The sequence below is a fragment of the Saccostrea cucullata genome, unplaced genomic scaffold (genome assembly GCF_032062105.1).
Source record: "Saccostrea cucullata isolate Sc308-1 unplaced genomic scaffold, CSIRO_AGI_Scuc_v1 ctg3214, whole genome shotgun sequence".
Classification (NCBI taxonomy): Eukaryota; Metazoa; Mollusca; class Bivalvia; order Ostreida; family Ostreidae; genus Saccostrea; species Saccostrea cuccullata.
In genome coordinates, this window is record NW_026934170.1 from 60,001 (window position 1) to 77,617 (window position 17,617).

Genomic DNA, 17,617 nt, shown 5'->3' on the forward strand with positions numbered 1-17,617 from the left:
CCAATAAATTTGGTAAGGTTACAGAGGGAAAACAGGGCCTTATGCTGGATTGACCCTGCAAAGGGGAATAACTTTTGAAAAATTTAATGTGAAAGTCGTCTATTTTTTTTCTACAAATGTTTTTTTTTAACCTCAAGGACAAAAAGTATACACTTGGAACACAAACAAAAACAGATGAGTCCATGCCAAGCTAAAGATTAATGCAGAAGGTAAGTTCAATTTTTCATTTCGTAACTCTTCTGGTTTTATCCAGATCGGACCTTACATATAATTAAGTCAGCTTCAGTATATAATAGAAGGATATGGAGTAGTGATGGAACGCTTGTCGCCGACAATCGATTGTCGGTCGTTAGAAGCTCTTCGATGCTACTAATCGATTATAAAATAAATGTCGCCGACATCGCTAACAAAAAATAAAATTGTCATACTTTAATTTTATTGCCAAATCCAAGTGCAAAGAGCATTAAAGTAGTGATGAACGTTGAAAACATCGAAGGATAATAGGATTCCGTGTCTTGTTGATACTTTTACCGCCATGATTAAATATGGGGTTAGACTAATACCAGGAAACGCTAATATTGCAAGGTTTTACTAGGCCCATACAAAGGAAAACATAATTAGTCTAGTCAATCTTGAAACGTAATTATTATCATAAATACAAGTCTAACTTCTTTTAAGACTTGCAATTTTATTATTTTAACTAATTAAAACTAATTTTAAGAAAAATATGCATATATTAAATAAAAGGTGGGACTAATATCAGTAAAATACCCATTGCATGGACTTTATAAAAAAAAAAAAATAAAATAAATTCTCATTCTGTTTCAATAGTCTTATATAGTCCTATATTGTTTAAAGTAAACAAAATATTATTTTCCACTTTTTATAAAAGAAATTTCAATCAACATTTTTGAATATTTTATGTAAGTAATGTTTTTTTGTAAAAGTCTGACAGAAATCTGAACAAGTTTCAACTTTTCTATATTAATTTTATTAAAGTTCAAAATTTCGATTATAATCAATTATTAATCGATTATGCCCAGCCGATTATTACCGATAATCGATTCTGATTTTTTTTCAATTCCCCATCACTAATATGGAGATAACGAACAGTATTCAATCTCAAAGTCCATAAAACTATACAAAACAAGCTAATTCAAAGAATTCGTGTCCCCCGCTTAGGGAAAAAAGTCGGCCCCCCCTGACTGAATTTGTAGAATTATTAAATGTATACATGTATACTGAAGCAAATAAAATACATGTATGTCAATATGCATATAAAGATTTGATTGCTTATTCTTCATTATGTGTATAAAAGATTTTTTTATATGGAATTTTTATCACACTGTAATGAAGATTTTATAACCTCATAAATTTTTCATTTGACATGCTGAATACTATCATTTAGTAAAAAAAAAAGTATTTAAAAAAAAAAAAGAGTAAGGTTCAACCGAGATTCGATCCCGGGACTTCACACACTTCAAGCGAGAGACATAACCATTAGACCACGGAATCGCTTTACATGGTATGAAGTATATGCAGAAGTGAAGTCACATACATGTATATATTCATGTTTTCATGTTCGGTATTCTCAAAATTTTACACAATCCATGGTGTTTGATTTATTTAGCCTTTATTAAACAGTTCTAATAGATGTGATAAGAACATAAAGTCCATCGAGAACCTGTTTTATACGCAATAACTCTCCTCATGCCCCTGCGCTAAAAATAGCGACATATGTAATACTTTAAAAACTAATAATACAAACGGGGCGGGGCACTTTGAGAGGGGCGAGAGACGTCCTAGGGAGTTTTGATATAAAATTACATTGCTTAAGTTCAAAATCTTCTTGAAATATCGCCCGGAAATAATAGTATTTCAAACAGACAGAATATATAAATTTACGACCTTGAACTTTGACCTTTTGACCTCAAAATCAATAGGGGTCTTCATTAGGCCACAGGGAGTTGTTATATAAAATTTCATTGCAATAGCTCAAATGGTTCTAGAGATATCGTGTGGAAACGAAAGTGTTTTAACAGACAGAATTTGCTTATTTATGACCTTGACCTTTGACCTTTTGACCTCAAAATCAATAGGGGTCTTCTTTAGTCCACAGGGAGTTGCTATGCTAAATTTCATTGCAAAAGCTCAAAGGGTTCTCGAGATATCGTGTGGAAACGAAAGCGTTACAGACAGACAGAAAGACGGACGGACGGACGGACAAACCCAAATTAATATCCCCCACTTTTCAAGCGGGGGACAATAAGAGCAGAGCAAACACGGACCCCCGAAACATCAGAGGTGGGATCAGGTGCCATAATAAAACACCTATTTACTTACTATTCGGAAAATAGCTTGTTTATCATCTCTCTCAACAGCAAACTATTTCCCTCGTCTGCATCTTGGGGAATAGTTGTTGTCTTTGGGGATGATAAACTAGCTATTGTCCTCATAGCCAGTATATAGGTGTAAATGTATACTGTTTTTAGCTCTTCTATGCCAAAGGCTCAATGAGCTAATGCTACGGCCATTTGTGCGGTGTGCATAAACTTTTTAGCTCACCTAAGCCAAAGGCTCAAGTGAGCTTTTCTGATCAAAATTTGTCCGTTGTTGTCGTTGGCGTCGTTGTTGTCGTTGGCGTTGGCTTTGTTGTAAACTTTTCACATTTTCATCTTCTTCTCAAGAACCACTGGGCCAATTTCAACCAAACTTGCTACAAAGTATCCTTGGGTAAAGGGGATTCAAGTTTGTTCAAATGAAGGGCTGCGCCCTTTTCCAAGGGGAGATAATTATGAATTAGAAAAAAATTAATGGCATTTTTAAAAAATCTTCTTCTCAAGAACCACTAGGCCAGGAAAGATGAAACTCATGTGGAATCATCCTCAGGTAGTGTAGATTCAAGTTTGTTCAAATCATGACCCCCCAGGGGTAGGGTGGGGCCAAAATGGCCGAATAAAGTTTTACTTATGAATATACAGGAAAAATCTTTAAATATTTTCTTCTCAAGAACCACTGGACCAGGAAAGATGAAACTGACATGTGGAATCATCCTAAGGTAGTGTAGATTCAAGTTTGTTCAAATCATGACCCCCGGGGGTAGGGTGGGGCTAAAATGGCCAATCAAAGTTTTACATAGGAATATATTGGAAAAATCTTCTTCTCAAGAACCATTGAGACAGGAAAATGAAACTTGTATGGAATCATCCTCAGATAGTGTAGATTCAAGCTTGTTCAAATCATGACCTCAGGGGGTAGGGTGGGACCAAAATGGCCAATAAAGTTTTACATAGGAATATCTAGGGAAACCTTTTAAAATCTTGTTTTCAAGTACTTTAAAGCCATGCTTAGTGATATTTATAGGGAATCATCCTCAGGTAGTGTAGATTCAAGTTTGTTCAAATCATAGCCCCCTGGGGGGTTAAAATTCAAGCCCCCCCCCCCCCCCCCAGCAAACGTTCAGTTCTGATCTGATGTGTGATTTTTCCTAGCAAATTGCTCAGGTGAGCGATGTGGCCCCTGGGCCTCTTGTTAGAATGTGGGTCATAACTCAAGATCCCCTTGGACAATCATTGTCAAATTTTCACAGGGCATCCTTGGCCCAAGGGCTACCATTTATACTAAAATTAGGGTTTGGAGATAATCAGGAAGATAAAACCAAAAGAAGTCTATATTGGCCTAGAATTGTTAAACTTTGTCAGTTGAGGCATCTTTGGAGAATGTCGACCAAAAAGTAGGTCACCATGATCTACTTATGGTATTTTATAGCTCTATTGAAATATCTTCAGTCCTAACTGGCTAAGAATCATCGAACTTTCTTGATTGATGTATTTTGGGTCTTATAAACATAGAGGCTTCAAATACTAGTGATAGATTGTACAATTTATTAGAAAAGCGATTCAAGGCCCTTGGGTTTCTTGTTGTCCATCGTCATACACTGTGCTCTGTCTGGTAAAATTTTAGCATTTACTTCCTCCTCCCTCCACCACCACCCAAACTAATGGGGGGGGGGGGGGGGGTAACCCATCAAAATTATTCAAAATTGTATTTTTTTAATTGGACATCAAGCAAACTAATAGCAAGATTTTAATCAGCATCGAGTCCTAATGAAATTATGAAATTCATATAGCCCCAGGGTAGGTGGATCAGATGTAAAGGCACAGCTTTATTAATTAATCATAAACTGAAATTGCATTGATTCATTGAAAATCTATATAATGCTCCTAAGTTGAAAGCAAAAAGACTAAGTTCATGACAATGAGGAATAAGTTTTGTACCCCTGTAATCAAAGATTCTGGGGTACATCTATATAGCTTTTACCCTGTCTGTCTGTCTGCAAAATCTTTTCACATTGGCCATATTATTTTAGTGGGTGAAAGTATGGCTTTCATATGTCATAGACCTGGGTATTCATAGTGACAATACTTTTGTATTGGTACACCAAATTAACCTTTTGAATTGAACTTGGAGTATGATTCACTTTTAAGAAAGTTTCATAACTTGAATCTTGGCCTTAACTTTTGAACAGTTGGTGCAAGGGCTTTCATACTTCACTTGTATATTTATTGTGACAAAACCTTTCAATGGGTATAAATCAAAATATTTGACCTTGTACTTCTAGTTTAACCCTGGCTGTTAAAAAACTAACTTTGATCATAACTTTTGAGCTGATAGTAGTAGGGCTTTCATATTTCACATATTTACTCTTTGTGACAAGTCCGTCCTTGGATGTCAACAATTTTGACCTTTGACCTTGACTTTGGAGTTTGACTTGCACTTGGGAAACTTGAACCATAAACTGGCATATGGGGTATCAGTATGTACAGTTTTTTTCGAGTTCACCCACAAATCAATGCTATGTAATGAATTTTAGATAAGAACATTACAAGGTAGATATTTGAGGATATAGTGAAAAAAATAGTTTAAAAGATCATTGATATGAATACTAAAAAATTAATTATTTAGTATTTATATTTAAGTTCTACAGAGAATCAACCAAGATTAATATGTGGATAATAATAATGTTCAGGGGAAAAAAATGGGTTTTCCCTTATTCCATGCATTTAATATTTTCTTTTTCTTTACAGATAAAAGAGAACTGGAGAAGAATGAATTGATGTTAACATACTCAACATTAAATTTGGCTTAAATCTAAATATGTCTTTTGTTGTGATTGCTTCAAGAGCAAAAAGGATCAGGAAATTTAAAGTGAAGGATAACCAGAAAGTGGATCATTCAACAGATGAAAAGAAAATAAGCCTTTGAGAGAAATTATGTCAAATGCATGAATTGAATATTTAAATTGCACGTAATTTTTGTTTCACCAACGTTTACAATATGTGAAAAAATGTTCAAAACGTGTTTAACCATGGTTTGACACATTTTTGTATGGTATTTATACATTTACAATATGAGCAGTGCAAATAATAAACCCATTAAACATGTTATGAGAAACATATGTTACACACACGTTGCACGTACGTTATTCATATGTGAAACGTATGAGTAACGTACGTGTGCAATATACGTGTAACGTATGGTGGGCAATACGTACGTTTAACATGCGTGACACGCATGATATTCACACGTGTGAAAACATACATATAACGTACGTGGTATTTTTTTCATGGAAAACGTACGTGAAGTCACGTATGTGTCACATACGTTTAACATACGTGAAACGTACGTGGCACAATTAGCTGTGTAGCTTATATAAACTCTGCCTCTCGCTCAATCCGTATATATCATTACATAATAATTATTGATAAGATATGTTCAAATCAATTTAACATTTTCATAATTTTTTTTAATGTTAATATATCGTGTGATCGCGAATTATACCACTCTTCCTAATGTGCAATGCCTTTAAAATAATATGGAAAACTAATATAAAACCTTTATCATTCAGACATTCATAGGGGTCGTCAGTAATCTCTTGGACACTGGAAGAGAACACGTGAAAGATACTGATGAAAAAGAGGTATTTTCCCTTCTATTTATATGCTTTGTATAATAATATTTAGGATTCCTGAATGTAAAAAAAATGAGAATGATTAAATAGTTATTTATATGACTAACCATGACTACAATTTTATGAACAAAACACCTAGGCCATTTAAAGATTTTCTTAGATCTTCTCTTATGGCCTGAACCCCCAAAATTGCAGGAAGCTTTAAGTAAGATCCATTTTCTGTCCTAAAGGTTACTCACTCAATCTTTTTATGTTTTCTTGTTTCTCTCCCTTTGAACGAGGGTGTTTTCATTCTTTAAAAAACGCGGTTTGCCTTTACCCAAATACATTTTGTTCAAAGTTTAGTTAAACGTTGCCTGAAATTCTAAAACAAAGAAGAAAAATATGAAAATTTACCAGCTGGACAGACAGACGGACAAAAGACAAGTGACAGGGAATAGGTTAATAGACACCCTCTTTTCATCAGAGATTCACTAAATTCCAAAGAACAATCAAAGAACTATCATTATAATATAACTATTATTTTATTTTTATAAAAGGTTACAGGTAAAATATTAACATCTGTGGACGGATTTGCGAAGTCTGTGACGAAATCTCTAACAGTAAACAAGACAGTCACCGTTAAGAAAGAAAATCTCTGTAAGACCATTTTATTTATTTTAAATGTAATGAAGACATTGTTTAAACGGTATTTTTTTTTCAATAATTGGGTTTAATTTACAATCGTAGTGTTGAGCATTGAGAAAATTCCAAAACAGGAGATTGTATTCCCAAAGGAGACCGAAAATTTAACTGATTCTATTACACGGTTCAAGTTACCCGAATCCGCATTACAAAATATTTCAGGTATCAAAATTTTTGACTGATTTAACTTCTATATTTTTTGTTAGATATTTGCTATTTTTTTATCCTATGTATTTTTTAATACTTTTTTAAATTTCAGGTGACAATGTTGCATTTACAGCAGTAAAATACGATAATCTTGGGTCGAGCTTCGATACCGAGGACACTGGCGAGTATGTCATTGACCTATACTAAAAACATCACTAATTATTCCAAAAATGTTTTGATAAAAAAGACAAAAAAAGAGTCTGAAACATCTGATTAATATTTGGGATTTTGTTTAACTATAAAAATACTAAAATGGTAAAGATGGATTTTCCTTTTTCTTTATTTGTCTCCTTGATTCGAAACTCAAGAGAATGCTTTACAGTTAAACAATTCCGAAGTGAGACATTCTATCTATAAATACCGGTAAGTTAATGGAACAAGGAAATCAACCCCTCTAATTTTTATGAAAATGTCGCAAATTCTATGGTCAAGATCTTGCAACCAAATGCAGTCTTTCAATGTGTCATATTTTGAGAGATGTTTTCCATTCTAATTGTTAGACTAATTGTCAATTACTTTTACACTGAATTGACAACGATGTTTTTTTTTTCATTGATCCATTATGACAAGAAGCATAAGCGGATATACCCAGTCGACAGGGGATGCTTATTCCTTTATGACACAATATCCAATCCCTGACGTTTTTGATGTTTTTATTACTAACTCTGCTCCTGATGTGAATTGTTTCAATAGACTCTCATTGTATTATTTCTGTTCTTTGTCTTCATATGTCTTGATGTTATTGACACTGAAGAAAATTAGTAATCACTCAAACAACCTAAATAATTGCAATTTCTTTTTGGGGTGTGTATATATTGTTTATAAGATTATAAGCAAAAGGGACGATCCCATATTTGTAGTATTTTATACACTTACAAAAAAATTAAAAAGAGATTACAAAGAAGACTTGATTGGAAGATATCAGAGTACTCATTCTCTACAAATATCATCATAGCATAATTATGAAAATCTGTATTTGACAATCATTGTAATTATTTTGAATGTATGAAACTTACACTGTATTTAAACATAATTTAATTATTTTTTTAAGGGAACTCGACTCCAGTGTATTATCGCTTACAGTGGACAATTTGAATGGCGACCTTAATGGTAACATCACACTTACCTTCCAGAGAATTTCAAGAAACGTACGTTCAAAGATTTAGTTATCACTTTTTTTCAAAAGTTGCACATTAATCTTAGTTGAGCATTTTAGATCTTTTCTCGTCTGTCTATATTTCTCTCCGTCTGTGTGTAAGCTATACATATTTTTTACTCAATAACATTTGGGTTAATTAGACATCATTTGGTAGAGGGGATGCCAAAAAAAAAACCAATTAAATGATTTCTTTCATAGAGGATATACAAGAAAACATTTTCTTCTCAAAAACACTGGACGAGAAATGAGGAAACTTGAATGTAAGATTCCCTCTTGATAACACCTATTCTAAACAGTTTAAACAATGACCATTTTGGGATAGGGTGACAAAAACAGTGGGAAGTTCGAAATTTAAATGAAAATTTAGGGAAATAATTCCTCAAAATCATCAGTATAACCACTGGCATAATATGTAAACTATCGGTTATTTATTACATTGAAAACATCATACATATATGTGACTGTCATAGTTCCTGGGGTAAAGTGGGGACCATTAATGATTAGGAAGAAAAGATTTGATTTTTGAACACATAATGATCTTCAGGAGTATATTGAGACCAGAGTAAAAGGCAATGATCCTTTTGCTATAAAATTTTTCTTCATCTCAGTGTCATTGTTTAATTTACAGGTCTCAGCCAACAACAATATTGCACAATGTGTCTTTCTAAATGAAGCAGGGCAGTAAGTCTCCACACTTTTAACATACACGTGTTTTATTTATTGCATGTTTCTTCTTATATAATTTTATTGTAGAAAATGTACCGATATTTAAACAATTAAAATAACCCAAAGAAAAATATCTCAATTGCTTTTAATCTTTCTTGCCGATGTTTAAATTAATTTTCCTATTTACATACGCTAAATCAATTCAAATTGTTATAATCTTAAATATCAAACATCATTTTTAAAAATCATTAAAGAGTTTTATTAAAATTTCTAACCGACAGTCATTTTTTTTTTAATTTTTACATTTGTACAAAGGTTTAAGCAATGTATATACAAGAGTGGTTAAACATTAATATATAAACAAAAAGACAAATCAAACTATTTCTTTTTAGAGGAAAAAGCGTGTTTAAATTAAAACTTCTTTCTACATTTTTTTTATTTGAAGCTTATGGAACTATTCAGGTTGTAGCGTTAACACTTCCCTCTCCAATAGTTCACAGACCGTGTGTGAGTGTAATCACTTAACAAACTTTGCTATATTAATGAGTCTGGATAATAGAAAGGTAAATGAGGTATTGCATGTACAATTTTGAAGCAACTTTGATTTGAAAAAAAGTGTATATAATTATGCAATAAACAGTTTGTTAGAACAATATACCTAATTTAAATAATTTTTTTTAATTCTACCCATCTACAATCATTACATTTCAATGCTACTAAGGAACAAAACAATGTAATACATCTGATCACAACATCTTTTTATTTTATTAGCTATCAGAAGAGGATAAGAAATGGTTGACAATGATTTCCATCATTGGATGCAGTTTTTCTATAGTTGGAGCATTTGCAACAATTGTCATATACTTGTATTTTTGGAGGTGAATTACTGACTTCACTGCTTATTTGCCCTTATGAAACATAGTATTTGTACAGTAAGATTTTACAACTAATTCATTTTCTTCTCCCCCTTTACAGATACATTAAATCACGAAGATCTGTACTGATTATCAACCTTTGTGTGGCGTTGTCATTTGCATATTTGTTGTTTCTAACAGCTGGAAACCAAACTAACAATGAGGTTAATGCTTAAATAATTATTGTATTCTTTTTAGTTATAATTAATGTAAGTCAATTAACCAGTGCCGTTTAATTCTTAATTTAATTACATCATAAAGCGTATTCTTTTTAGGTCACCTGAGTAAACTCAGGTGACCTATTGCTATCTATTTTTGTCCGTCGTCGTGCGTCGTGCGTTGTGCATTAACATTTGAACATTTTCAGCTTCTTCTCTGCAACCATTAAACCAATTTCAACCAAATTTGGCATAAAGCATCTATGGGTGAAGGGGAACAAAAATTGTGAATTTCATGATCCCTGCCCCCCTGGGGCCTGTGGGGTGGGGCCAAAACCACTAAAATTAGTGCAATCTTTAAAAATCTTCTTCTTTACTCCTGGACATCAAGCAGTCAAACTGTTTGCATGATTGTAATTAACAATGAGTCCTCTACAAAAATTATGAAATTCATGGCCCTGGGGTCAGGGGTTCTAGTGCTAGGGCGGGGCTAAATAAGTAGGTAGTGAAAATGCATTATTTCTTTGAAAATCTTCTTCTCTGCTCCTGGGTATTAAATAAACCAACTAAGTACATATTTATGATGTGCAAGAGTGCCTCTACCAAAATTGTGAATTTTATGGCCCCAGGGTCAGGGGTTCTGCTGTAGGGCGGGGCTATATTGATTATATAGTGAAAATACATGAATTCTTTGAAAATCATCTTTTCTGCTCCTGGGTATTAAATAAACTAACTAAGTGCATAGTTATGATGAGCAAGAGTGCCTCTACCAAAATAATGAATTTTATGGCCCCAGGGTCAGGGGTTCTGGTTTTAGGGCGGGGCTCTATTGATTATATGGTGAAAATACATGAATTCTTTGAAAATCTTCTTCTCTGCTCCTAGGTATTAAATAAACTAACTAAGTACATAGTTATGATAAACAAGAGTGCCTCTACCAAAATTGTGAATTTTATGGCCCCAGGGTCAGGGGTTCTGGTGTTAGGGCAGGGCTCTATTGATTATATAGTGAAAATACATGAATTCTCTGAAAATCTTCTCTGCTCCTAGGTATTAAATAAACTTACTAAGTGCATAGTTATGATGAGCAAGAGTGCCTCTACCAAAATTGTGAATTTTATAGCCCCAGGGTCAGGGGTTCTGCTGTTAGGGCGGGGCTCTATTGATTATATAGTGAAAATACATGAATTCTTTGAAAATCATCATTTCTGCTCCTGGGTATTAAATAAACTAACTAAGTGCATAGTTATGATGAGCAAGAGTGCTTCTACCAAAATAATGAATTTTATGGCTCCAGGGTCAGGGGTTCTGGTTTTAGGGCGGGGCTCTATTGATTATATGGTGAAAATACATGAATTCTTTGAAAATCTTCTTCTCTGCTCCTAGGTATTAAATAAACTAACTAATACATAGTTATGATGAACAAGAGTGCCTCTACCAAAATTGTTTTAATTTTTATGGCCCCAGGGTCAGGGGTTCTGGTGGTAGGGCGGGGCTCTATTGATTATATAGTGAAAATACATGAATTCTCTGAAAATCTTCTCTGCTCCTAGGTATTAAATAAACTTACTAAATGCAAAATTATGATGAGCAAGAGTGCCTCTACCAAAATTGTGAATTTTATAGCCCCAGGGTCAGGGGTTCTGCTGTTAGGGCGGTTTTCTGTTGATTATATTGTGAAAATACATGAATTCTTTGAAAATCATCTTTTCTGCTCCTGGGTATTAAATAAACTAACTAAGTGCATAGTTATGATGAGCAAGAGTGCCTCTACCAAAATTATTATTTTTATGGCCCCAGGGACAGGGGTCTGGTGTTAGGTTGGGACTGTATTGATTAAATAGAGAAAATACATGAATTCTTTGAAAATCTTCTCCTCAGCTCCTAGGAAATAAATAAACTAACTAAGTATATAGTTATGATGAGCAAGAATGCCTCTTCAATAATTGTGAATTTTATAGCCCCAGGGTCAGGGGTTCTGGTGTTAGGGCGGGGCTCTATTGATTAAATAGTGAAAATACATTAAATCTTTGAAAATTTTCTTCGCTGCTCCAGGGTATTAAGCAGATGAACTACCAATATAGTTATGATGGACAAGGGCCGATATCTTCCACAATTGTGAATTTCAAGGCCCCAGGGTCAGGGGTACCATAGAGGGGGGGGGGGGTGGTGTACTTGTATACTGAAAATGAATGAATGGTTTGAAATCTGCTCCTTGGTATTAATCAAATATCAAGGCCTAAGGGTCAGGGGTTCATGTATGGTAGGAGCACTACTGATTATTGCTGAATATTACTGATTAGTTGAAATGCATTTTGTGTTCCCTTACCCTGCGTATGGGTATTAAGTAAACAAACTAAGCAACTGCTAAGTGTATTGTTATGATGATCAATGGTGCCTCTTTCAAAATTGTGAATGCCATAGCATCTGGCTTAAAACATGAATCAAATTCAATCACTGGAAAGTTGTTGCATAATGCTCAGGTGACCTATAAGGCTCATGGGCCTCTTGTTTCACTTTTAAATATTAGTGTGTTCTTTATACAGGCACTTTTGAAATTTGTACCATAAAACATCATGTTAGACAAATTTATATGCTAATAAGATACCATTTGTAACTCGAGACACTCAAATATTTATGTTTCGTTCCAGACCGTGTGTACTGTCATTGCGGCTCTTCTTCAGTACTTTTTCCTTGCCATGTTTTGCATTATGTTGGCCCTGGGAATCGATCTGGCAGTGGCCATACTTGATGTTTTCAGTACCAGATCTAGCTCTGCTCTTTTACTACTACTGGGCTGGGGTAAATTTATTAGTAATAATTACAGAAAATTTGTAGTTATATACTTAAGAATTTGTCCTAGGTTTTTTTAAACACCCTGACATAGTATTTTTTAATCATTGACGAGTATAAATTTCGAGTAATGTTATTCCCATCAAAAAAAAATTTAAATTAATAAATTTTAGGCGTTTGATTAGGCATAAAAATTGTGTAAGAAATTGATAAAATATAAATTTTTGAATCCTAACAATTAGATTTATTATTTTCATGTGACTGTAATTGTTCCATTACATAAGGACTACCAGCTGCTGTCGTGGGAATCACGCTCGGAGCAACGGAACTGCATGACATAGGGAGTAAAACGTTGTAAGTACATCATAAGTCTTAAAATTAGCTTCATACTATTGTTTTTTTTAAGTTGTTATTTTTCCTGTCCCATATTGTGATTTAAAGAAAAATTACTTTGAGAGAAGATAAAAATTCAGTGGCATTAATGTAATTATATCATGATGAAAAGAGATTTCTAATGCATAGCACTGGTATCCATACCAGATCGGATTTATCAAATGATTTTAAGAAATCTTATACACTTAATCGATTTGTACAAAAATTTCGTGCTTTGATTTAATTCAAAAGCTTAAAATATAACTTATAAAGCGTACTTTAAACAGTCTTGATAATCTTTTTTAAAAGACCTTTTGTAAAAAGTATCCCTTTTAACAAATATATTGATTCAAAATAATTTTGTCACAATTGTCATTGATTTTCAATTATCTTTTTGTCAAATAATATATATAAAAAGCTTCTTTAATATTTCAGTTGCTGGCTGAGAAATAGTGCTCTTTATGGTTTTATTGTTCCTGCCCTGATCATTATTTCGGTAATGAAATAATATGATACATCTGATTTCTTATTATTTTCTAATGTTGAGAATTAAGTGCTATATATAACGAAAATAAGGCCTAGAGATAAACAATACAAATTTAAAAGATACAAACAACAAAGTGGAACAGAACTGTCATCGATATATCATGCATTATCATATAGATAATAAAAAGTCCCTGAATAATCCATAAAAATGCAAATACAGTAAAACCGTCTGAAACGGAGTGTCAGGGATAGACAATTTTGCTTCTTTTTATTCTTTTTATCCGTCAAGTTTACAATAAAAAATAAAATCACGGGGAATGAGAATCAATTTTTTGTAAATGTCAACCTATTATTAGTATCTTCACTATAATAGAGGTTTTCTGTAGATCATAAGATTGGTTTACACATCCACTGGATTTGAAGCCGTTTTCAACGAAGATTCCGTGTGCGTTAGGCGGTATTTTGACGTCACTATCAAACCTCTTACAAGGTTGAAAAGGACGCTTGTTACTGCCGTAGTCAGCTGTATATTTGAGCCGAAATAATATCTTATATGTCTTATTATTTTATTTATTTTCCAATAATTTTGATGTCCTACAAATCCGCGACAAGAAATCAGAAACTTATAACATGTATCCTATGCGCATTTTATTTTCTACAACAGAAGTTCGCTGCCAAACAAAAATGTGATCGTCTTGCAACCTTCAATGTCTGACTTATTTTAAAAATCCTGACTCTATATCAAAATAAAACAATTCGGACTCTTCCGTTTGAAAGTATGGTTTATTTTTCTCTAGTATAATATCATTACTGAGCACGGCTTTGCTTCGGTCTAATTGTCATTTTTCTGCTGAATAACGAACCATATATTCACCATGAAATAAGTCTATAGCTGCATAATTTTTTTATAGGATCATTTTGGTTTGATTTTTTCCCACTACAAGCACACATACATTTTGTTATATATATACATTTTATATTTAATTTGACTGATCTGTATCTTTGTGGCTCAATAAATTATAACACACTGCTAATAAAAATCTTTCAGGTAAATTTTATCATCGTTGTTATGGTAATGAAAACGATGTTCTCTTCCTCTTTTATGGTGAAAAAGTCTCTGAAAGAAAAGACAATGTAAGTTTTACTTTGTAAGTGCTCGAGATATGTACACATTTTTATCTGAATTTGATATGAATATGTTTTTTAATATTAATGTTTTTAGCAGATAATATGTGCTGAAAATTTTAGACAATGGGAAAATTGGTTTATAGGTGTAGTAAAAACTGTTTTGATTAACAGTTACATGCTGATATAGAAAAAAGTGTTCACAGGTTATTTTCTTCTTTTAAGATACAGCAAACTACACTTTATGATTGGGGCTTGGATGCTGTTTGCTATAACAATTTTCTTAGTATCCAAAATGTATAAATCCATTTGTACCTTTCATTTCATTTTCAAATATAATGTCAAAGAAAACGTCATTGCTATCCCCTAAAATTTTTTTTTATTGTTATATGTTGCAGAAGTGGGGTTCGAGGAATGAGTGCATTGTTACCTGTCCTTGGGTTGACTTGGGTTTTTGGAATTTTATCAATAGATAGCAGCACCATTGTCTTCAAATATTTATTTGCCATATTTAATTCCTTACAAGTAAGTCTTCTTTCTAGACCTTTCCGTCAACAAATCGTAAAATTGATTAGTTTTCATTCTCTGTTTTTTCTATCTGTGTGTTTGTCAATGGCTTCAATGCATATGGCAATCTAACAAACAAGCTTAAGTTTTATGATAAACGGGTGTCTAACTCTTCAATCGTCAGTGTCCCTTACTTATATACATAAATACCCCCATCACCTGCGTACGGGGTTGATATCTTTCAGTTGAATCAATGGGTGAGAGCAAGCTACTCAGGAAAAATTTCTAAAATGAGGTACATGTATATTATTGGCAAACAAGTTGCTGAAACAAGAACAGCAATCTCATTTAGCATTACGTTATATGGCTGATTTCTGCATCTTCCTAGCCGTGAGTTCTGATGAGCGATGTGACCCACTGACCTCTTGTTTCTATTTGTGAGTTATCACGTGATAATGAGGTGGTACAGTGCTTCTGTTTGATAATTTTAAAAGGATACTAACAATTATTATTCTTCTGTTAAAATGTTTCCTGTATAAAGTAAAAATCATAAAATAACCACTTTTACCGGTCAGAAAATTTCCACGCATAGCTATGGTTTAATTTGTGCTACCCAACCCTCAGAAAATTTTCATGTAATTTCTGCCGCCAATCTTAATTTCCTAGAAAAAATCCATAGACTAATGATATCATCTTCAGCAGCATTGCGATGTCACCTTGACTGCTCATTCCAGCAATGTTTCTTTTTCAAAATACCAAAACTTTCATAATTTTCCTATGAATCTGTAATATCAGGGAAATCCAACCCTTAGAAATTATTATATACATCAGATGTAATAAAGCATTGTTTCATTGAACCCTGGTGGAATAAAACCTTTCACGGTTTGATAAAGAGCAACCCCACTGACAGCCAGTGGATAAGTGTATACTATGATTTATCATATTTGACAAATAACTGTTAAATTTATATTTAGACGATGGCTTCGTTTGGGCTTTTTTACCTGCACGCTAGTAGTGTTAAGCAGTGATAAAAAGATGTACAAGTGAAATCAGTGTCGTGGTCCTTAAAAACTCATTTTGCTTTATTCAAATATCTTGTATAATTCTGTATTTTTGTATTTCAGGGCCTTTTTATTTTCCTGTTCCATGTTTTAATGAACAATCAGGTATGGCATGCATTCATGTGTAACAGGATAATAATGAACAATAAAATAAATAAAATATTAAGTTATTTGTCAGATTATCAAAGTATATTTCATACTCACTTTGCTCATTAAAATGGGATGTTTGGAAATGGAAAATAAAATTCAGATATGTTTGGTTTAACTTTTTATAAGTATGTATTTGTTATACCTCTACATTGCAGAGAGTCAGTGTATATTATATTTCATAGGTTCGGCAAGCCATGTCAAGAAAAATTAGAAAATATGAATCAAGAACTTTAACGACGCGAACGTCCAAGAACAAATTAGTAAGTGGAAAAACATAACTAAAACAATTTTGAAAGGTAATTTACAAATTTTTAATGGTGTCTGATCAATCCCAATTTTTTCTTAAAATTGTAATCTTGAAATAAATTATTTTTCAAAAACACAAGTTTGGAAGTTCAGTTTATTTTTTTCCTAAAATTTGATATAGGTTTCAAAATCAAATTCTAAAGATTTATACAGTGAAGAGGAATTCAAAGGTAAATGTCTTTATTTTTTTTTTACTTCGACTATTTTTTACTATTTTAATTTTAACTAATTTTTTTGTTGTTACGATTTTTTTTTTCAATTAAATAACAGAGGTCAGAAAATACTCTGAGGGATCCATTATACCAAGGATACAATTACCGGTATGTAAAAGATTGAACATGAAAAAAAGCCTCTTTTCAATTATTCATAACTGAAAATGTAGAAAATGCTAATTCAAATAGGATAGTAAAATACTATTAATTTTTTTTTTATAAATAAAATGATTTAAGTTAATCAGTGAACTAAAATGAACATGAGAAAGCATAAGGAACAAAAGTAGGTGTAATTGAATGTGTTCATATATTTATTTTATTTTTCCATAGAATCCTGTTTACCGAGGAAAATCGACGCCATGTTGAATATTTCTTATAATGCGTTTTGATACTCTTTTTGCATTATCATCATTTGATATGTGATTTTGGACTTTAAAGAAGAGGATATAAACGTAGTGAAGTCTAGAAAAACTATATATTGATGATATACTATTTCGTGATTTTTGCTGTTCATGTACAAAAAATTATTATTATTGGTTGACATCCCGCTTCATAATGATTTAGATAATGGTCACTTGTTTATAAAAACTGTTCATATATGCAATGAACATTGAAGATCGAGTGCATATAATTATTATGCTGGAGCATAAACAACTTATTTTTGTTGTGGTAAAAGTATATTTATTTTTAAGGTTATCCAATCTTCAATTTTATTCATGTAATTATTTAACACGATTCCCATGTTGTGCATGATTTGGTTTCTTAGATATATTTTATTTTCCTTACCTGTACACTTGCACATATCTGTGATACTATTCTTCAAATAAACTGTGGAAAATTTTAATA

General features: G+C 32.6%; 1 protein-coding gene and 1 long non-coding RNA gene across 2 annotated transcripts in view; both read left to right on the forward strand.

Moving 5' to 3' along the window:
• Positions 1–5,156, forward strand: part of LOC134240072 (uncharacterized) — a 5,553-nt gene extending 397 nt beyond the window's left edge. The window contains exons 2-3 of the long non-coding RNA XR_009986351.1: positions 138–209; positions 5,088–5,156. This is a non-coding gene — a long non-coding RNA (uncharacterized LOC134240072). The remainder of the gene's footprint in view (positions 1–137; positions 210–5,087) is intronic.
• A 913-nt stretch (positions 5,157–6,069) lies between these two features.
• Positions 6,070–17,428, forward strand: LOC134240071 (adhesion G-protein coupled receptor D1-like). Its single transcript, XM_062722181.1, has 19 exons — positions 6,070–6,144; positions 6,511–6,610; positions 6,701–6,817; positions 6,915–6,987; positions 7,914–8,010; positions 8,650–8,702; positions 9,133–9,250; positions 9,459–9,565; positions 9,663–9,765; positions 12,411–12,561; positions 12,837–12,906; positions 13,360–13,420; positions 14,459–14,544; positions 14,934–15,060; positions 16,167–16,208; positions 16,436–16,513; positions 16,681–16,729; positions 16,830–16,879; positions 17,102–17,428. Exons 1-19 carry the CDS (start codon positions 6,070–6,072, stop codon positions 17,135–17,137), a joined length of 1,593 nt encoding a protein of 530 aa, XP_062578165.1. The 3' UTR covers positions 17,138–17,428.
• Positions 17,429–17,617: the final 189 nt, after the last annotated feature.

Bases quoted from the DNA above. Each gene is read 5' to 3' on its own strand.
- LOC134240071 (XM_062722181.1), top strand. From the start codon at position 6,070: ATGACTAACCATGACTACAATTTTATGAACAAAACACCTAGGCCATTT. The intron at 14,545-14,933 runs GTAAGTTTTACT...TATATGTTGCAG, and splicing joins TCTCTGAAAGAAAAGACAAT to AAGTGGGGTTCGAGGAATGA. The intron at 15,061-16,166 runs GTAAGTCTTCTT...TTTGTATTTCAG, and splicing joins CCATATTTAATTCCTTACAA to GGCCTTTTTATTTTCCTGTT.